This window comes from Labeo rohita, chromosome 3, assembly GCF_022985175.1.
Source record: "Labeo rohita strain BAU-BD-2019 chromosome 3, IGBB_LRoh.1.0, whole genome shotgun sequence".
Taxonomy (NCBI): Eukaryota; Metazoa; Chordata; class Actinopteri; order Cypriniformes; family Cyprinidae; genus Labeo; species Labeo rohita.
In genome coordinates this window covers 22,919,084-22,941,714 of record NC_066871.1, presented here as the reverse complement: position 1 = coordinate 22,941,714, position 22,631 = coordinate 22,919,084, and the positions used below count along the sequence as shown (strand labels likewise).

The window sequence follows — 22,631 nt, the reverse complement described above, 5'->3', positions numbered from 1 at the left end:
ACATGCGTAAGCATCGCTGTCGACACGCGAAGTGGGAATTTTGCCCGAATATAACATGGCATTACTCCAGCCTTACTAAGATTTGCACGCCATCTCTATAAACGACTGGCGGTAAAAGAGGAATCAGGTCTTTTATTTTCAATAAAGGAAGTACTCTGAAAACATCAAATTCATAAATCATTCTTGTAGGACGGTAAGCCTTGAGTCGACAGAAACTGCAAGTAGTTACTTTTGTCTTCAGCCGAGACAGATAAGCTTGGTGAGCCATTTTTACCCACAGTGCTTGACAAAAGAAATGTGCCATCAAACCAAATGAGACAGATTAATGAAATGAATTTTTCACACAGTAGAACAAGAAGCGTTGGAGAAAGTTGGAGGGGGGAAACTCAAAAAGAAAAGCGCTTTGACTCTAATAAGGTTGTGGATGAATTGGGGGCTGTGCTGCTGATAAAGGAAACTCTGGCGGTGTCGCAGACGTCCTCAGTCTCCGGTTCATCAGGGGTGGGAGGAACGCGATTACGGCTTCCTCCTAAAGCATGCTGATAGGATTAACAGCATTAACCCAAATTTCCTGTGACACTGGTTAGCGCCACTGCAGCTAGTGAGATACCCCGGTCCCCCCCCGATCACTGCTCATTTCACTGCAGTGCATGGACCTAATACTCTTAAGAAAGTTTGGTCATGACTGTCATGGCTGAACGTCTTTTTCATAGAGGTTTTTTTTTTTTTCTTGTTAGTTTGAATGCCACTGTTCCAAACATCATCCAGGAATTACATATCAATTTGACCGAACACTTTCAAACTATGTACACAAATATGTATGGCAGTATTTGATTATTGTATTTAATTTAGTTTTAGATATTTTTTATTTAATTAATTATTTATTTTCAATTACATTTCAATAAAACACACAAGTTTACAATTTACTGGCATCTTCATTTTATTTAAACTTTTCCCATGTGGTACTATTTGATTAATATTTTTGTTTTATTATTTGTTTATTTATTACATTTTAGTTAATTACATTTTATTTTAAAAAAGCATATGGTACAATTTTAGGATTTTACTGGCATCTATATTTTACTTGATCTTTTGCCTCACTTTTTATTTTATTTGCATTTTATTTATTTATTTTTTTTGCACAATATTAAATTGTAACATACAACATACTGCACACTGTCACAATTTACTGGCATTATTTAATTTAATTTAATTGTATTTAATTTAATTTTAATTAATTAATTTATTTATTTCACTGTCTTGATAATTGTGTATTAAGTTATTTGTTTTTACTGTACAATGTTAAATTATAACATACAACATACTGCACACGTCACAATTTACTGGCATCATTTTATTTATTTTATTTTATTTTATTTATTTATTTATTTTATTCCTGTCACTGTCTTTATAATTGTGTATTAAGTTAGTTGTTTTTACTGTACAATGTTAAATTGTAACATACAACATACTGCACACGGTCACAGTTTACATCATGGCATCGTTTTTTATTTTATTTTATTTTATTTTATTTTATTTTATTTTATTTTATTTTATTTTATTTTATTTTATTCTTGTCACTGTTCTTTTCAATTTTATTTATTTATTTATTTTGACACGTTTATTCAGTATTGACATGATCTATAGTCTTTAAAATATTGTGTGACATGAGTTTTTGCTTCAAATACAGAAACTACAGAAACAGCTCCAAAGATAATAAATATACATGCATAAACAAACAAACAAAAAACTAAATACATTTTATTTTTAAATAACATAGTGCAAAAATGTACATCTTTATTTTTGTGTATTTTTGCATATTCAGGGCCGTTTGATTAGTTTTATTTGTTTATTTATATATTTTAATTTGTTTATTTAATTTACTATACAGTGTTAAATTGTAACATACATTAATACAATTTTCTGGCATCTTTATTTTATTTTATTGATCTTTTTTCCTGTTTTTTCCTTCTTTTTCGTGTCACATCTTTATTTTCATGTGTTGTTGCATATTCAGACACAGGGACTGTGTTATGTGGCACTATTTGATGAATGTGTTTCCCGGCCTCTGTGGATCTGATATGATTTGCTCTCAAGCATTGCTTTATCCCCACACCTTGCCCTCTGGGACTGAGAGAGAGACAGAGCGAAAGATACAAAGCAGAGATGGATCCTCAGCAAATACAGGCTCAGTGATCACAGTCTAGCCATAGAAGACAGACGCAGACAAACATGACATCCAAAGGAAAAACAAATCTGTGCTTACTGTGACACTGCTGAGGCTGAGACTGAGCTACACCACCTCTTTCACTATTATAAATTTGTAAAATAATTTAATTTTAATTTTAGTTTGATTTTTTAACATTTTTATTACTATTATGAGCAGCATTTTTTCCCCATCACTGTTGTTATTGTGTGCACTGATGTATTGGCAATATTGTAAGTAAAACAATAATGCCAGTAAGCTATTGGGCGAGAATGTGACACTCCTATTTTTTAATTCTTTTCCAGATGGGCAAATGGGAGAACCAGAGTTTGACTTTGAAGTATCCAGTGTGGCCTCGCTTCAACTCTTTTGGTGATGCGGAGACGGATGACAATCACCTGACCATTGTAACTCTGGAGGAGAAGCCTTTCGTCATTGTGGAGAACGTTGAGCGCCTCACCGGCACCTGCATGAGAAACTCTGTGCCCTGCCGCAAACACATCAAAGAGTAAGGCTTGTTCTTCTTAATTTCCCCTCCTATGCTCACCTTTTCTATCACTCACACATTTCCTGAAATTTCCAATGTTTGACATTCTGACCCTAAAGAGGTGTGTGATGTAAGAGCACTCTTAAGGAGTGTTTGATATATGTTGAGGGTTGTTGATTGCATGACTACATGCATTAATCAATACTGTAGTGTGTTACTGTCCACTTGTGGTTGGAAGACACTAAATTGGATTTTTACAGGTTTTAACTGGGTTTTATGTGAGTTTTATTTTTTTTTATGTTAAAAAATTAGTTCACTCCTGAATTGAATTTCCTGATAATTTACTCACCCCCATGTCATCCAAGATGTTCATGTCTTTCTTTCTTCAGTCGAAAAGAAATGAAGGTTTTTGAGGAAAACATTCCAGGATTTTTCTTCATATAGTGGACTTCTATTGGGATCAATGGGCTGAAGATCCAAATTGCAGTTTCAGTGCAGCTTCACAGGGCTCTACATGATCCCAGATAAGGAATAAGGGTCTTATCTGGTGAAACGATTGGTAATTTTCTAAAAAATAAAATGTATATACTTTTTTTTTAACCACAAATGCTTGTCTTGCACTAGCTCTGTGATGCATCTCTTCCCACATGACGTAATCACCTTGGAAAGGTCACACGTGGTTAGTTTTTCATCTATGCACTTCAATTCAAAGCGGTAGGGTAGGGCGAAAAACTCCATTTTATTTCTCCTCCAACTTCAAAATCATCCAACATCGTTTTAGCTTTTTTTAATAAAGCGCGTTTGACTTTCTTTGCATGTTCAGTTTGTAAACACTGGGTCGGTACTTCCGCCTTACGTCACACGTGACCTTTCTAACATGACTGTAATGCGTGAAGTCAAGCTAGCCCTTACGAAACAGGACACAGATGTATCCTTTGCGGAAAAGACTAAATGTGACGCACATATAAATTCTCCTCCCCCTTCACATCTGTCGTAATAATTTACATTTACATTTTACCTTTGCAGTTTAAATAATGTCATATATTTAAACGGGCGTCTTTCTTTATTCATATTTATTATGAATGCCTTAAATAACAAACTTTAACAATATAAGGGCAGATCCCTTTAGCGCAGCTGATGACGCTTTGAAGTAACGCTTGAGTGGTCAAGAATATTTCAAGGTTCATCCTTTGATTCCTCCGTCCTCGTGTCTTTTCCTTGCATCCTGAAGGGGTGGAGCTGAGATGTGAGGAAAGGAAGCAAGGAAGAAATGAGGATGCACAAATAAGAAATGAGAAGCACCCCATGTGTAATCACAATCGTCAGACATAAAACAGCATCAAAACCCTAGATATGTAAAACTGTGTAACGTTATTGAATAAAATGTCAACCCATGAAGAGGTAATAATGACTGTCATGATTTGGGGTGTTGATCAACTCCATCGATGTTTTGATAGGGACGTAGTAGTATACTTAAAGTATGATGTAAGGTTCACTTAAAGAAAACGTATGAGTATACCTGCAGTATAAAACCAAGTATACTTGCAGTACAAACTAAAACATAGATGTAAACTAGTTGTGTACTCAAAGTTTACTTCTGTTATACTTAAAAGTATACTTTTATATACTAGAAAGTGGGCCAATTTAGTCCCAAGGAGTATTGAAATTTATTAACTGTACATTTGAAAGTATACTACATTTGTATTCTTACTAAATAAAGTATTCTTAAAAATATACTTGAACTTTACTTAAGCATACTTAATAAAAAAAGCTTGAAGTATACTACTTTTTTTTAAGGGAGTGCAAGATTTGTGGTTAATTTTTTTTAGAAAATGACAGATTTTGCTAGATAAGACCATTATTCCTCAGCTGGGATCGTGCAGAGCCCTTTGAAGCTGCGTTGAAACTGCGATTGTGGACCTTCAACCTGTCAATCCCCAGTGAAGTCCACTATATGGAGAAAAATCCTGGAATGTTTTCCTTAAAAACCTTAATTTCATCTCCACTGGAGAAAGAAGACATGAACATCACGATGACACAGGGGTGAGTAAATTAGAAAATTTTCATTCTGGAGTGAATTAATCCTTTAATTTGTTATTGTGAGGCAAAGCTGAATTTTTAGCATCATTACTCCAGTCTTCAGTGTCACATGATCCTTTAAAAATCATTCTTATATGCTAATTTGGTGCTGAAGAAACATTTCTTATAAATGCTGAATCTTTACTGCCACTTTTGATCAAATTAATGCTACAAAATTATTATTTTTTAATTGTACTGACTCCAATCTTTTGAAAATGTAGTGTACATGTTTGAGTTCGCATAAACAGTTATTAAAAAAGTCACAGCCATGACAGTTGTTGTGATCTGTGAGCCATGATTAACACAGTGTGTGAAAACTGCCCATGTAAAGAAATGCGCAGGGGCTTTTATTGAATTTTTCATACTGCTAAATAGGGCGAAGAATATATGATCTCATAGGATCACTGTAGCCTGCTATGTATGCATGAAGATTAGTCTCATCAAAGAACCGAGCACGAACACACAAGAGGATACATGGATGCCACACATGTCCACTTGCAAACAGGCCAGTGCTCTCCGTTGTGTTCCTCCAACGGCACAATTCCCACTCAAGCATCCATTGTGCCCGTTTGGAGGAAGAGGAGGAGGCAGGAATTACTGAGGCATGCAAAGACACTGGCAGGATATATAGTCCGGTCCTCCCTGAGATAGACCTGTCTCTCTTTCTCTCTCTCCCTCAGCCTCACTTTATTGGTTCCTCATCTGCTTGCTTTTAACAGCAAAATTACTCAGTTAACTTAACTACTGAGCTATAATTACAGTAAACAGAACTAGTAGTTGCCTTAGTGCATCAGAAACACCAACGGGAACTTCTGCCCTAATTCAGCAAAACGCAAACACGATCAGAGAGTTGTTATTATCTTCTGTGTGTTTTTTAAAAATCTGATTAAATTCCTTGTGGTTCAATAAACAACCTTCAAATTTACATTCCTAAAAGCTTTAGTTTGCTTATAGAGCACAGAAAATGTTTATGGTAAAAGCAATAGAAGATTTCTTACATATTTGAAAGCTCATTCCCTGATAGCACACGTACATCACGGAGACATCTATTTGACGTCTGCATTTACATCTGCAAGACATATTTTTTAGGGTGTTTACTCATCTGCAATATGTCTATTAGACGTCAGATGTCAAATACACGTCTGTTAGATGTCTTTATGATGTTTATGATTTAGAAAGTATGTAAAACTGACGTCTTACGGACATCTGTCAGATGTTTGTACACAGCAGATGCTTTCCAGATCAAGTTATTTTTAACAGACATCTTGTAGATGTACGTGTGCTATCTGGGTCTGTCACTGATATATACAATATTCATTTGCTGAAGCATTAGGTGAATTTCTATTAGAGATTTGTGTAAAACATTTGTGATATTTTATAAATGTCAATAAAAAACAATTGTGAATGACGGCATTTCCATTAACCAATGTTACACAACTTAAACGTCATTTTTTCCTCTCGTGATAAATCATGACAACCAATGTTGGTAAGTTTACATATATTGCAGCCACCATACTAGTTATTACTTTTAATCAAAGTAGATGTAGACATTTATCTAAAGCAGCATAGGGAGCCACTTCTGGGGCGATTCTGAAATGTGAGATGGTGTGCGTGGTATAAACTAAAGCATTGACTACACTCTTAAACATAAAGGTTCTTTATTGGCATCAGTGGTTCCACAAAGAAGCTTTACCATGCATGGAAACTTTTCATTCAACAAAAGGTTCTTTACAGTGGAAAAATGGTTCTTTTAAGAACTGCTTACTGAAAGGTTCTTTGGGGAACCAAAACTGGTTCTTCTATGGCATCTTTGGAACCTTTATTTTTAAGAGCATAGACTGGCCACGATCAGCTCCGGTAGCCGTGTTAGAGTTGTAATGCAGTGTAAATAAGGGGTTATTCAAGCATTAATGCCAAGGAAGTCCCCTTACACTTGTGAGCAACCACGTATGAGTTGTTTCTTGGAGGTTATAGTACATTAAAGAATCTACGCCAAGTGAGCTGTAAATTTAAAAAATAAATAAATAAATTCCATTGCAGTTTTGCTAAATATTCCTTTTTCAAATTGCCTGGAAAACCACCTCATGTGAGTGTTTGACTTTTTTTGTGATATACTGGTGTCTTTGCGAAGTTGCCGTGTTTCCATTTGGCGTTTTTTAAATTTTTTTTATTTGCAATTTCAGTTAGCGCAATTTGAAGGGTAATGGAAATGTAACTGTTGTTGAAGCCATAGTTCATTTAGTATTTTAAGATTCAAATATTTAGGGTCAGTTTTTTTTTTCTTGAAAAAAAAAAAAATCCAAGGAGGATGTGTTAAATTAATTAAAAGTGGCAATACATTCTTTTATTTTATTATTTCATATAAGTGCTGTTCTTCTTTCTGTTCATCGAAGAATTATGAAATAAAATGTGTCACAGTTTCCACAAAAATATTAAAATATTAATGATACTGAGGAAACTAATGATGCTGAAAATTCAGCTTTGCCATCACAGGAATAAAATCCATCTTTCTTTTTTTTTTTTTTTTTTTTTTTGAAGGATTGCATTAGGAAACTATTTTAAATTGTAATAATATTCCACAGTGTTATTATTATTATTATTAAAAATAAATGCAGCCTTGGTGAGCATAAGAGACCTCTTTCATAAACTTTTACTTTTATAAAAAAAAATTTACTGACTCCAAACTTGGCATTTTTTACTTTTTACTTTTTTACCCTCATGCCTTCTTTCAACCTATATGACTTTCACAAAAGGTTTTAAGAAGGTCTTAACTGCTCTTTAAGTGCAAGAAAATTAAGCCTCTGAGGCTTCAAAATGACAAATAAACTAAAAAGTGGTTCATCTGATGTATCATGTAATCTTAGTCTAATAAAATTCACAAGAAGTATCAATGTCCAGTCTCTGTGGACCTCAGAAGACTTGTTTTGACTGTTTTTTTTATTAATGGTGCTTTTATGTTTTCATCAATCTGACCTCATGAAAACCTGTACCTGCGGAAACTTTTAGCAAGACGCGAAATATGTACTGCCATGTACGTTTGGCACTAAAAGAGTGGCGCTAAACGAGTGTTTTCCCCCCCAGAACAAATGAAGACATTTGGTACATTTTCTGTGACATTGGTTTTGTATGTGTCACCACAGTTCTGACTTGTGTGTCTGTTGAGTTGCGCTATAAAAATAACGTACCATCTGCACTAAACCTAAACCTACCTGATAGTATCACCAAAATGCAAATGTGATGCAAAAGTGCAATCTTGCTTTTTAATATCTCATCTCTTTTATCGTGAGTCATGTTTTTCACAGGATTCGTACCCAAGGATTCCACATCCTAAGTCCAATTCTGTGCCGGCTGAGCAAGCTTGTTATGTCTGGAAAGCAAAACATATGGAGCTGTAATCATAACTGTATGAAAATGATTACAAGTGCTCACTGTTTTACTGCCTCTAGTGTTCATTTCTGTTGGAAACAGCAGTGATATGTACTTATTGGTACATATTTTGTGTCTTGTGTCTTACGTTTTCGCCATGAGATCAGGTAGGTTTTTAGTTCTGTATCCTTTTTGGATCTTGAAAGCTCTTAGTCCACATTCATTGTAACTGAATGGAAAAGTGTCTCCTCAAAATAAGCAGAACTTCAAAATGTCATGAAAGACGAAAGTCAGCAGGTTTGGAATGAAATAGAGATAAGTACAAGATGACAGATGGCTGAACAAATACTTTTACTCCAAAAAAGTGAACTATATTTATGCGAAGTTTCACCTTTTTTGGCTCAGCCTGACAGACAGACAGTCTAGCACTCTGACTGATCTTTGTCAGAGATAAATATGACGATGTGGGAACGGCAGCTCATCTGGTATCCTCAGCTGTCGTTTTACCCTCTACTTCAGCTGCTGTGGAGGTCTGTAGATGCAGAAACTGATGCAGTGCCAGCTTGACAAGCCACAGACACAGAGGAGGCATGCTTCAGTGACCAGGACGCACACGCACACACATACACAAACAGATGCAAACAATTCAAGATCACTCTGAGCCACTGAGATATTTGTGCTTTAAAAGCAAATGTCAGAAAGCCTGTTGTCAACTCTATCAGCTCAGACTATCACCTCCAACTTTTACCTCTTAGATTTAACTCTGAGATTGTCAGACTTTGTGTTGTCTTGGCGAGTATATATGTATATATAAAAAATCTCTAAAAGAAGAAGCAAACATGGTGGACAGTGCATGTTCATAAGAGTGTAATTGGTGTAGTAAAGGCAGTGAGGAAGTGGTCTGGTGACATAAGGGAGCCCCTGTTATTGCCGCTGGGTATCGAAATGTGAGGAAGACTCTGCAATAATATGGATTCTGCCTTGTGAGAGTTTGAATAAAGCCTCTGCAGGAGCCGGGGGAATTCACCGTGTGCGTCATAGCCAGCGCAGAGGGGAAGAGATTGATTTTAAACTGGATTTTGCCTAGGCAGTCGAATGTGCGTCTCTCTCATAGTGGAGACAGGAAAGTTTGTTCATTTCTGCAGTCAGAAGGCATGCAGCCACTTCTTGCTGCCAAAAACACTCCTCTGCTTTCAAGCGATCAGTGCTAGGCTGGATTTACAATAAGCTTTTTTTTTTTTTCTAACACGATAACAGGAACAAATTTCATAGCTCAGCTTTTCAGCCTTTTGTAGACTGCACTGTATCTGCATTGTAGACTCATTTATTTTGTGCAGGTTATGGAACATCTAGGACAATCAAGCAAAGATCAGTGTTGGGAAGGTTATTTTGGAAATGTAACAGGTTACAGAATACAAGCTGCCCTATTTAAAATGTAATAAGTAGTGTAACTATTTCAGTTACCTTAGTAACCCTTATGAAAAAGCAATTTATTCAAGTGTGCTATTAGTGAACTTCTTTTAAACTTAAAATAGTAAAGTATACTTTTAGTCTACTTTTTATATACTTCTCAGAAATGGGCTTCATGTACTTCTCAGAAATATACTTAAAATGACATTTAAGTATACTTGACTTATACTTGTTCTCCTCGAATCCGTGTTTTCATTGTTATATGGTAGGGGGCGCTATTACAGATCTTCTGTACAGAATTTTCAAAAAACACAAGTGAAGAAGAAACCTAAACAACATGCCTCCACATGTAATCTGACACAATCATCAAACATAAAACGGCATCAAACTGTGTAACGTTATGGAATAAAATGTCGACCAATGAAGAGGTAATAATGACTGTAAAGCTTTGGGGTGTTGGTCAATTCCATCTACATTTTTATTATCATCCTGAATCCAATTCATTATCTTTTTTCAGCTTTTTGTTCAAAATCTTGTTTTTTCTTTGTTTTTTTTTTTATAAAACCTTACCCACATTCAAGTGTTTAAAAAAGAATGCATGAAGCTAGAATAAAATGTTTTACAAGCAGATACCCTGTACAAAAACAAAACATATACAAATTAATACCTAAATAGGAACACAGTAGTATACTTGAAGCATGATGTAAAGTTGACTTAAAGAAAACTTACGAGTAACTAGTAGTTTACTGAGACTATATTCCAAAGTATACTAAAAAGACTAATACACATATTTAATTAGTAAACTATCAGTATACCTATAAATTCACTTTTAGCGTAGTTGCAGTACAGGCTAAAAATTTTGATGTAAACCAGTTGTGTTATACTTAAACTATACTTGCAAGTATACTTTTATATACTAGAAAGTGGGCCAATTTAGTCCCAATGAGTATTGAAATAGTACACTTATGAGTATACTTCTAGTACACTAATATTTGTATACTTACTATATAAAGTATACTTAAAAATATACTTGAACTTTACTTAGTTAACAAAATAAACTTGAAGTATACTACTTTTTGGTAAGGGAATGTAACTGATTACTTTTCTAAATTTCTAATCAATGTTTTCAACTGTTACCATTTTCAAACATTTAAAGGGGTCATTGGATGCCCATTTTCCACAAGTTGATATGATTCTTTAGGGTCTTAATGAAAAGTCTATAATATACTTTGGTTAAAAATCCTCAATGGTTGTGTAAAACAACACCCTTTTACCTTGCCAAAATCAGCTCTGCAAAAAAGTATAACAGTAGTAAACTTTGAGTACACAACTAGCTTTTATCTACGTTTTGGTTTGTACTGCAACTATACTAAAAGTGAACTTATAGGTATACTTGTAGCATTTTTAGTACACTTTGAAAAATATTCTCAGTAACTACTAGTTTAGTAGTTTTATGCTGCAAGTATACTCGTAAGTTTTCTTTAAGTGAACTTTACATCATATTTTAAGTATACTACTATGTCCCTATTAGGTATTAATTTGTTTATATATCTTTTTTATAAACACTTGAATACGAGTAAGTTTCATAAATAATACTAAAAAAGAAATAAACATTTTGAACAAAAAGATGAAAAAAAAAAAAGACTATGAATTGGATTCAGAGTGATAACCAAAATGTAAATGGAGTCGATCAACACCCCAAAGCTTGACAGTAATTATTACCTCTTCATTGATCGACATTTTATTCCATAACGTTACAGTTTTGATGCTGTTTAAAGACTGATGATTGTGATAAAAATGTGTGGAAGCATCTGGTGTTTTGGTTTCTTCTTTGCTTGTGTTTTAGAAATTCTGTACAGAAAATGTGTAATAGCGCCTACCATACAACAATGAAAACATGGATTCTCAGAGAAAAATATTGCTCAGATACATTTAGACTTTTTCTAAGTCAAGTATACTTAAATGTCATTTCTGAGCACATTTCTGAGAAATACATAAAAAGTAGCCTAAAAGTATACTTTACTATTTTTAGTTTTAAAAAAGTATGCTAATAGCACACTTGAATAAACTTCTTTTTCATAAGGGATCACTTTAATTAAGATTATAGTAATTGAATTTTAAAGCACAGTCATCATAAAATCAGACTTTAATTTGAGATCATTCTAAGGTTAAATACAGATTTAAAATCATAAGAAATAGTTTAATAGCTATGATACTGATTGAAATCAAGTCTTTGCACAGCTCTGACAGCAAACACCAGCGTCTACAATGCTTTGGAAAAACAGTTGATCTTAAAAAAAATAAAACATATATGTAAACCCAAAATAAAAGAGTTATTGAGTAAACGTGTCCCAAACCTCTGAAACATTGTTGTCTCATATTTTAGAGCAGTCAGTGCAATTTGGTAAAGAAATCAATTAAATCTGTATGTGTGTGAAAATATTCAGATGATTCAGATGTTTGTGCATCGTTTTCATTCACAGAAATCTTTACATTGAGTCAGGAATGTGTAAAACTTTTAGTTTTGTCCAAGACAGTTTACAGAACATTATTACTGGGACAGTCCCCCTGGAGTAGCCTGGGGTTAAGTGCTTTGCTCAGGGGCAAACCGGCAGTGGTTAATGGACTGTCCCTTGTTGGGTTTAAACCTACAACCTTTTGGTTAACAGCTCACACCCTTAACTACAAGTCTGCACAACACGCACTCTGGAGGAGGCTTGTTCTGGTCATAATTATGAGAGACTGGGGTGAATACAGAACACTCTCCAATTAGCTGACAGTTGTACAAAGTAGCTAAGCTTGTAGAGAAAAGTGTACTTTCGCCAAGAAAAAAATGACAGGGTTGCAGACAGGACAGAGCTGCATTAATAATCACACCACCATCTGTGAGTGGAACATCTCCACTGCAGAGTTCAGACAGACAACACTTAAACTAGCAAAGCCACCTGGGAGCCTCATTTAACTTTTAGATTGAAGCTAATTAAGACTCGGCTCTCTATGTTCTTTAAACAGATCAACACTAAGAAAAAACACTTATGAGTGTACTTTGTCTCTGCAGATTGCTCCCATGCGCACCAATTCCTTCTTCTTGCTGCAAACTATTTTTGCTACTGCCATGTGTTTGATGTGGTCCCGATGTAACCCTAATGTAGTCTGCATGCAATGACTATAAATATTTGTTTCAGGTGCTTCAAAATAATGCAGATCCCTGTTTATCTCTTTCCTGTTTAAAAATGTAATTAAATGTAACAATGAAAAATAAATTAATAAATTATTTTCTACATTGCATTTGTTTTGACCTTTACATTTTTACAGGAAAAAAAGACAAATGTTTAATAATATAAATGTTTAATAATATAAATATATATATATATATATATATATATATATATATTAAGAATGATGTAATAGATGAAAATAAAATGTATTTAAAAATGTAGTTTAAAGTAACAATAAAAATATTGCTAAATAATTTTTAAATGCAAGATCTACATTGCATTTGTTTGTCCTTTTGCCAAATACTTTTCTTTATTCATTTGATATACACTGTAAAAAACAAACAAAACAAACAAAAAATACACAATTTGAGTTAACTTAAAATAATTTGTTACCTTACTGCCTTAAAATTTAAAGTCCATTTAACTCAAATAAGTTTAGTTAACTTGAAATGTTAAGTTGTGCTTAAGTGACAACTTAGATATTTGAGTTGACTAAACAAAAAATTTGGTTTGTTAAACTTAAATGGTGGGCTTGTTACCCAGCTGCCTTAAAATTTTAATTTGAATCAACTCAAATATCTAAGTTGTCCCTTAGTACAACTTAACATTTCAAGTTGACTAAACTTTTTTGAGTTGACTGAACTTAAAATTTTAAGGCAGCCGGGTAACAAATTATTTTAAGTTGACTCAACAAATGTTGAAACAACAAGTTTTTTAGAGTGAAATTGGCCTAAGTAAAGTGATTTATTTATTTACTTTTTTTTTGTAATTAAAAAAAAATATAAAAATGTAAAATGATATAAATGTGTTTATTGAGAATTAAAAAATGAAAAGTTGAATAAATCAAATATTGACAAATAAATTGGCAAATAATAGACATATTTAAAACTTCTAAATCTTGTTTGAAAATGTAGTTAATTGTAACAATTAATAGTACCATAAATGTACCTTTTTATTGTTAAGTTAATAAAATTAAAAAAAAAAAAATGATTGAATTATAATTAAACAGTTGGTAAATTGGATGATAACTTCTTTCTTTCTTTCTATAAACCAGTTATAAACATTAATCTATCTGGCTAACCGCTTGTGATTGGATTACCCAGATTTTCATTCCTGTAGAAATAAAAGTTGAATGAGAGTATGAACTTGACGTACTGTAAACTGGGGAAATGCAGGTTCAACTCCAGTCAACTCCTCCTGACTGAGTCTAAAAACAGGACATTCTCCCCCAGTCCAAATGAAATAATCATCTTGATTGTGCCGCAAATAGAATTGTCTTCCTCCTCGCTCGGGAAAACAGGAACCCCTCTTCAATTAAGTCGGCACAGATTGGCGGTGGTCTTTACGAGGCATCAGAAATCTCCAGCCGACTGCAATTTTCACCAGAGGTTTGGCACTCCCTTGATGGCTCCCTGAGAGGCTCTCAAGGGAAAGCCCTACTATTCATTGTAATTAAGAAATTTCTCCACTGCCGGCAGCGCGAGGCTTTATCGTTCATGCTTCAGCACACTATACCTACTGTACTGTAATCCCAGCTAGCGAATGGTCTGTGCAAGCAGGCTGCTGTCCAAAATATGCTTTAGACATACTGCAGCTAAATACAATTTTGACTCCTCTTCTGAGTGCTTAATCCCGCTCTGTTCACACAGAGATTGGCTTTTGTGCACACGCAGTGTGAAGTTCACACATGCAGTATATAGTAACTGCACTAAAGGAGGTCTACAAAAATAACAATGATCATTTTGTTCATGATTTCATGTTTGTGCTGAGATTAAAATGTATGTTTAACCTTTTTTGTGATTTATGCTATTTGATCTCATGATGAAAACATACATGGGAACTTTTTTGCAGGATGTGAAATACGTACCGATAAATACATATCACTGCAGTTTCCAACACAAATGAACACCAAAGGCAGTAAAACAGTGAGTGCTTGCAATTGTTTTCATACACAGTTATGCAGCTCCACATGTTTTGTTTTCCGGTGTTGACCCATACCCGTTTAGGGTTAGGTGTGGGGTTAGGATTAGGCAATCATGTACCTATTTCGGTGAGAGAGGGGTAATTACACCAGACGTAACACGCTTGTTTGATACTTCAGGCTGCAGGGAATTGGATTTAGGGCAGCCGTGGCCTAATGGTTAGGGAGTTGGGCTTATAACCGAAAGGTTGCGGGTTTGAGTCCCAGGTCCGGCAGGGATTGAAGGTGGGGGGAGTGAATAACCAGCACTCTCTCCACCCTCAATACCGTGACTGAAGTGCCCTTGAGCAAGGCACTGAACCCCCAATTGCTCCCTGGGCACTGGAGCAATGGCTGCCCACTGCTCTGGGTGTGTGTTCACAGTGTGTGTGTGCATGTGTGTTCACTTCTGCTGTGTGTGCACTCGTGATGGGTTAAATGCAGAGGACCAGTTTCGACTATGGGTCACCATAGTTGACAGTATGTTGTCACTTTCACTTAAGATGCGGAATCCTTGGGTACGAATCTCATGAAAAACATGACTCATGATGAAAGGCTGAAAGATGAGAGATCGAAAAACAAGCTAAAACGCCATGCTTATGATTGCATTTTTACGTCACATTTGCTTCTGTTCATACTATTGGGTAGGTTTAGGTGTAGTGCAGATGGTACGTTATTTTAAAACGTCACAGAGCATTAGAGTTATAGCACCACTCAACAGACATTTCAAGACAGAACTGCGGTGTCAGGGCGGATAGCCGACATATAGCGCAACTGTGCTCACGGTGACCCGAGTTCAATTCCCGTCTTGAGGTCCTTTGCTGATCCTGCTTTCCTCTCTCTGCCCAGTTATTTCCTGCCATCTCTCTACTGTCCTGTCCATTAAAGGCACAAAAAAAAACACGACAGAACTGTGGTGACACGTACAAAACCAGCGTCTCATAAAACATGACATATGTACATTCATCTGTTCTGAGGGGGGAAAACCAAACACTCTGTTAATGCCACTCAGTGTACATTTCTGTTTTGAACTGCAGTAGTATGTACTTATTGGTAAGTATTTTGTGTCTGGAGAAAAAGCTCCCACAGGTACATTTTCGTCATGAGATCAGGTTGGATTTATACATATGAAGTAACACTCTTGGCATAGTGTGTGATATACTGTATATAGTGTTAAAAAATCACAAGTGCTCAGATTTAATCCTCAAACATTGAGGTTGCGACATTAAATTTAAATCTGTCAGATTCATACATTATAATCCAAAGAGAGCACATTGTTTAAAAACAAAAGGCCGTTTTGTAAATTACAGTTTACTGATAAGTGTTTATGGTCATTAACATTTCTTTCATCACATGGGTTAAACAGTTTCCATCTACATTACCAGTCAACTGTTGAGGTCGGTATTATTTTTAAGAGTTTTTGAAAGAAGCCTCCTATGTTCGCCAAGGCTGCATTTTATTTGATTAAAAATGCAGTAAAAAGAGTAATATTATGAAATTTTCAAATTCAAAGTAACTTTTTTCTATTTGAATATAGTTTAAAATTTAATTTATTTCTGTGATGGCAAAGCTGAATATTCAGCAGGCCTTACTCCTGTCTTCAGTGTCACATTCTGATACTCTGATTTGGTGAAACATTATTGTCAATGATGAAAACAGTTGTGCTGCTTAATATTTTTTGTGGAAACAGTGATATTTTATTTTAAGTCCTTACTTTCACTTTTAATCAATTTAATGCATCCTTGCTTAATGAAAGTATTTCTTTATTTTTTCTTTCTTTCTTTCTTTCTTTCTTTCTTTCTTTCATTTTTTCTTTCTTTCAAATCTTACTAAAACATTTGAATAATTTAATGCATTCATTCCCATATTCGCAATATCCATTCATTCCCATATTTAAAGGGGACATCGGATGCACATAATTTTCCAAGTTGGTATGATTCCTCAGGGTCTTCATGAAATTTCATGAAAATACTTCAAAATTCCTCAATGGTCATGTAAAACAATACCTTTTTTACCTTGTTAAAAACAGCTCTGTTCACAGCGACCCGTTTCAGTGCATGTCTCTTTAAATGATAATGAGCTACTGCTCACTCCGCCCCTCTCTTCCATTTTTTGGGGGGGGTTTTCGGTGTTGAGTTACCATCACCACTCTTATGTTCACTTTTACATCTAACTACAAAACACCTGCATTGCTTACGAAAACATTGTTGATGCTTACAACTGGCTGAGGGTGGAAATATGCTAATACAGGACAGTTCGTCATCGGTTGTAGGCGGGGCTTGATCAGTATGACATCATATTACTCAGAAAATCAAAATGGCTTGATAATTTGATAATTTAGGGGATTAAAAATATCAGTAAATGGATTTTGATCATTGTAGGGAGGTTGTGTTCACACACTGCTAAGACACATTTATATGCAAACACCATGTAAAAGTGAATTTTGCATCCGATGTCTCTTTTAAAGCACAAAACAATCCAGAAAATGCATATCCTGCCTTAAGTTGAACTGTGATTAATGTACTCTATCCATCAGCAACACCACAGTGGGAGGAGGAACGTACATTAAAAAGTGCTGCAAAGGCTTCTGCATCGACATCCTCAAGAAAATCGCTCGCAACGTGAAGTTCACCTACGACCTTTATCTGGTGACCAATGGGAAGCACGGGAAGAAGATCAACAATGTGTGGAACGGCATGGTGGGAGAGGTGAGAAGATTTCAATAGCCAAATCTGCCGATGCGTTTTGGAATCGAACGTTGCTTTTCCATTTACAGAGCTAAACAAAGGTTAGATTGAATAAAGTTTTGTTCACAGAAGCACGGTGCGCTTCTCTCTCCGTCTCTCCACTGGAAGTAATTTTGTAACAGTCAAAGCCTGATAGCAATCAAATGTGAAATTGGGGAAAGGAACTAGATATTTGTTCAATTTGGATCCAGAGAGAGTGAAATGCTGGAACTCAAGTTTCATTTGGCTGCAAAACTGAATCAAAATATCCCAAGTGTTCTGTATATAAACTTCGCAGCTTTTGACTAAACGTCCGTGTCGTCTCGTCTCCTTCCACAGGTGGTGTACAAAAAAGCAGTCATGGCCGTGGGCTCCCTGACAATCAATGAGGAGCGCTCAGAGGTCATCGATTTCTCCGTCCCCTTCGTGGAAACAGGGATTAGCGTGATGGTATCCCGTAGCAACGGAACCGTCTCTCCATCAGCGTTTTTAGGTAACTATCTGCAGGGCACAGCGGCTGTTTTCTTGACGATCGTGAGGGGCAAATCTTATTTCTACCTGTCAAAATATTGAAGTCTTCCCACCAATCAAACTGGCCGATAAAGTCACCCACAAATCCGCTGAAGTGGACCTCTTTTAGATTCATAGCACCCTGAGTGCTCCTTTATGCTTGATGGCACTAGATCAGCAAGCCATTATTTAATTAGCATAAGGCCAATAATTACCGGGTCTGAGAAACTTCCCCAATGGACACTTGCCAGTTTCGCATTTGCTTCCCACGGTAAAGCTCTTTAATCTCTTCAGCTTGTCTATAGTCACATATCAAGCCTGGATGATAGTCGCTGACTGTGACTTTTTTTTCCCCCCGATCTACCTGTCTTCCGCTCCTCCTTCGCCACAGAGCCCTTCAGTGCGTCTGTGTGGGTGATGATGTTTGTGATGCTGTTGCTGGTGACTGCAATGGCTGTCTTCATGTTTGAGTACATCAGCCCCCTGGGCTTCAACAGGAACCTCGCTCAGGGCAAAGGTACGTAACTAGCACTCTCAGCTACTCGCTCCCTCCCTCCACGGTTCCTCCTCCGTTTCCCCTGCAATGCAGTCGCTCTTTGAGTTTGAGGCACGCTCGTAATTCCTTGCCCTGCTCTGATAGAGCGTCTCACATCTGCACCACAAACCCTCTGTTCTTTTGCAAAACATAAAGGGCTTAATTTATACTTAATTTCACCGTGTTCGGCGCCGAGTGGTTTGGGGCTCCGAGTTAGTTCAATAAAGTTCAATTAATTTTCATTTGATTCAAGTGGATCAGATTTAATTCTTATAGCCTCATTTGGAGTGCCTTTGTTACGTGGCACTGAAAAGCATTTCTTCTCTTGTTAGATGACTCATTTAAAGCAAAAGGGAGGCACGTCAAAGCAATCTAAAGATAAATCGGCTGTCTATTTCTACACCCACCTTACAAAGGAACCGTTTCTAGCTTCTGTGTATTTATCCTAATGTTTCACGGTGAACTCCTGCTGCTCATATGAAAACAAAAGGCCTGTGAACTGTTCAAGAATATGAAGATTAACAGGGCACTGTATGTTGGCTTTATTCTGTGCAAGTGCTCTAATGACCGTGCAGAGGGGAGATTATGTTATTTCCGAAATTAAAGCACTGAGAAAGGCTTTGGTGCAAATGAAGAATGTTAATGAAAACGCATCTTCCACAGACCCCCACGGACCATCCTTCACCATGGGGAAAGCAGTGTGGCTGTTGTGGGGCCTGGTGTTTAACAACTCTGTTCCAGTGCAAAACCCCAAAGGCACCACCAGTAAATTCATAGTGTCTGTCTGGGCCTTCTTCGCTGTCATCTTCCTGGCCAGTTACACTGCCAACCTGGCCGCCTTCATGATCCAGGAGGAATTTGTGGACCAAGTGACAGGTCTAAGTGACAAAAAGGTAAAACAATATTTATATACTAGCATTAAAATGTTTGGGTCAGTAAGATTTTTAGTTCTTACTGAATTCAGTTTTACCACCACAGGAATAAATTACACTTTAAAATATATTTGAACAAAAAATTATTTTAAATTGTAACAATATTTCACATTATTACTATTTTTTTCTGTATTTTTGATTAAGTAAAAGCAGCCTTGGTGAGCATAAGAGACATTTGAAACATTTAAATGAAGCCAACCAAAAATTATTCAGACACCAGATATAATTTTTGATAATTTTTTTTTTACTTATAGGTGTAGGACACTATAGTTCATTTATTTATAGTTCATATAGTTCTCCTCATTAAGTGAGGATAGCAAAATAAAGTGAACTGTGACATATTATACCCAAAAATTGTACATACAGTGGACTACCAGTAAAACTGATAAAAATTTGGGACCAAAAATTTGATTTGATACTCTGACCTGACCATGTTTTGTTACATACCTTTTTATCAAAGTTATTTGACATTATCGAGATGAATTTGTTCTGACACAGTTTAACTCTTTAGTTCTTATCATATTTTCTTACCATTTTCTAAACTATAGCATAATGTGAGAAGGTGTCTGAATAAAATTTGGTTTGACCGTATCTCCCGACCCCAAATGTTGGAACAACAGTGTATACATTTATTTATTAATACATCTATTTATACATTTACATTAACATTACATATATTATATATATAATATATAATATTGATAATATTCACATTAAAGTTTAGCTTGCATTTAGGTCATGTAAGCATGTTTATTGATAGATTATGTGGCAAAGTGTGTGTGTGTGTCTCCCAAAGATCTAATGAAAGCTATGCCACTGATGGCAGCACAGTGGTTTCGATCCTGTAATAGCACAACAAAGTAGTTTGACCTTTGGTAAGACGTTGCAGTCTCTGCTGGGTATTTACTGCAGTCTAGAGTGTTTACTTTGCAGGCTTGAAGTTATGTCGGCCGCTGGATGTTTTGTTCATGAGGCTCATATCCAAGACTAACAAGTGCTCCTCCTTTACATGAAAACAAAGCCTTCACAACTGATTAGTATTTATTTCAGGCAGAGAATGCACAAGAATCTTTCATGAGAATCCTGCACCACGCCAGCACGCAGCTGTGAGTGTTGGATGACAATGAGCTTGAGCCTTCTTTAAAATAATTGGGATTCCTGGAAGCTTAAAGGAGTCCACTTCCAGAACAAAAATTTACTAATAATACTCACCCCCTTGTCATCCAAGATGTTCATGTCTTTCTTTTTTCAGTCGTGGAGAAATTATGTTTTTTGAGGAAAACATTTCAGCATTTTTCCCCATATAATGGACTTCTATGGTGCCCCGAGTTCCAAACTTCCAAAATGCAGTTTAAATGCGGCTTCAAACGATCACAAATGTGGCTGTAAACAATCCCAGACGAGGAAGAAGGATCTTCTAGCGAAACAATTGGTTATTTTCATAAAAATAATACAATTGATATACTTCTTAATCTCAAAGGCTCATGTTGTCTTGCTCTCCCTGAACTCTGTGAATTCTGGCTCAAGACAATTAGGGTATGTCGAAAAACTTGTATTTTCTCCCTTTACTTCAAAATTATCCTATATCGCTGTTTTACCTTTTCTGTTGAGGGTGTTTGATCTTCTTTACACAGAGTTCAGGCAGAGCAAGAAAAGACGTTTCGCTAGATTTCTTCCTCGGCTGCGATCATTTACAGCTGCATTTAAACTGCATTTTGGAAGTTCAAACTCGAGGCATCATAGCAGTCCATTATATGGGGAAAAATTCTGAAATGTTTTCCTCAAAAAACCATCATTTCTTTACGACTGAAGCAAGAAAGACATGAATATCTTGGATGACAAGGGGGTGAGTACATTATATGTAAATTTTTGTTCTGGAAATGGACTTCTCCTTTAAAAAAGGACTATGCATTGCAGCATAATATAATATAATATAATATAATTTCAAGGTATTACTGTTAATGAAAGGCCTGGTGGTGGAGCTAGTCAAAAATACGGTAAGTTTTTGACAAGAACAAGTAAAAATTTGACCTACTAGCGCATCCTGGCAAGTATAAAATATTCTGTTTGAAAAGAATCTCTTCAATCACAAATAAAACAAAGCCCAAAGCCATTTCACATAGATTGTGAACTCTGTTATGTAGCGATGAGCTCTGTTAAAGTAGATGCATTTGTCTTGTTCAGCTGTCATGGGAGTTTTTGTTGGTGTTGTAGTGTAAGCTCAGCGTTTGTGAATGGTGTAGAGTGTTGTGATGCAAAAATGTATCAACAGAATACAAAGAATTGTGTTTCTGTACAAATCCAGAGTTTATGTGTATTTTTCCTGATTGCCAAAAACAGAAATTTTTTGTCCATTCGGGGACCATTTAAGTGTTGAAATACTTGAAATACGGCTGGCCGGTGAAAATAAATAACCATACAGAGTCAAGTACTTTGAAAGAGTGCAGAGGCAAGAGAAGAGCAGCAGGTGTAGACTGGCTCGAGAAGAGCTCCTCAGCTACTTATTCCAGACAAAAAGGGCACAGTTTGGCATGTAATAGAGAATAAATGGTATAATAAGACAGGCAATGTCGGTTCTCTAAAATAGAAGTCAAGAGGGGAGTTGAATCCATGTATTATAGGGGCTTGAGGAAGATAAGAAAAGCAAGAGGAAACAGCTTAGGACGAAGCCCCATGCTTGCGCTCATAGCAAAGCCATGAATTAAAGAGCCACAACTCTGGTCAAATAGTCAACAAACAAACACATTCAAACACATGTCCAGTCTACCAGCAAAGTACTTCTTTTCTATGGCAGATTGGTCATATGAGTGATGCAGAATAGAGTCTAAAGAAAAGATGAAAAGAGATTCTTAAGCAAAGCTGCCGGGCTTAGTTCTGTGATGTTAGGCTCTTATCAAGCACATATTAACCTAAATACCCAGCTAGACTACTTATTAATGAAGTTGGTGATAAATGAAATCAAAATTATGCAAACATTTTCAAGTAGTGTCACTGTACACTCCTAAAAATAAACATTCCCAAAGGGGTTTTTCATAGCGATGTGATAGACCATTCTGGGTTCCCTAAAGAACTTTACAGTGAACAGTTGAAAGAACCATTTATTTTTCACAGATTTTAACAAACTAAAGAACCTTTTCCCACTAAAAAGAAACTTTTTTTTTGTGCAGTCTAGGTTCCATGGATGTTAAAGAGAACTTCCTAA

The 22,631-nt window shown here is 35.8% G+C and overlaps 1 protein-coding gene across 1 annotated transcript in view; it reads left to right on the top strand.

Annotated features, from left to right (window-relative positions):
- The window catches only part of grin2aa (glutamate receptor, ionotropic, N-methyl D-aspartate 2A, a), a 181,354-nt gene that overhangs the window by 143,987 nt on the left and 14,736 nt on the right, over positions 1-22,631 (top strand). Inside the window, exons 5-9 of the mRNA XM_051105723.1 lie at positions 2,512-2,714; positions 17,263-17,434; positions 17,792-17,945; positions 18,354-18,479; positions 19,161-19,390. Of these exons, the coding sequence (XP_050961680.1) occupies positions 2,512-2,714; positions 17,263-17,434; positions 17,792-17,945; positions 18,354-18,479; positions 19,161-19,390 (885 nt within the window). The remainder of the gene's footprint in view (positions 1-2,511; positions 2,715-17,262; positions 17,435-17,791; positions 17,946-18,353; positions 18,480-19,160; positions 19,391-22,631) is intronic.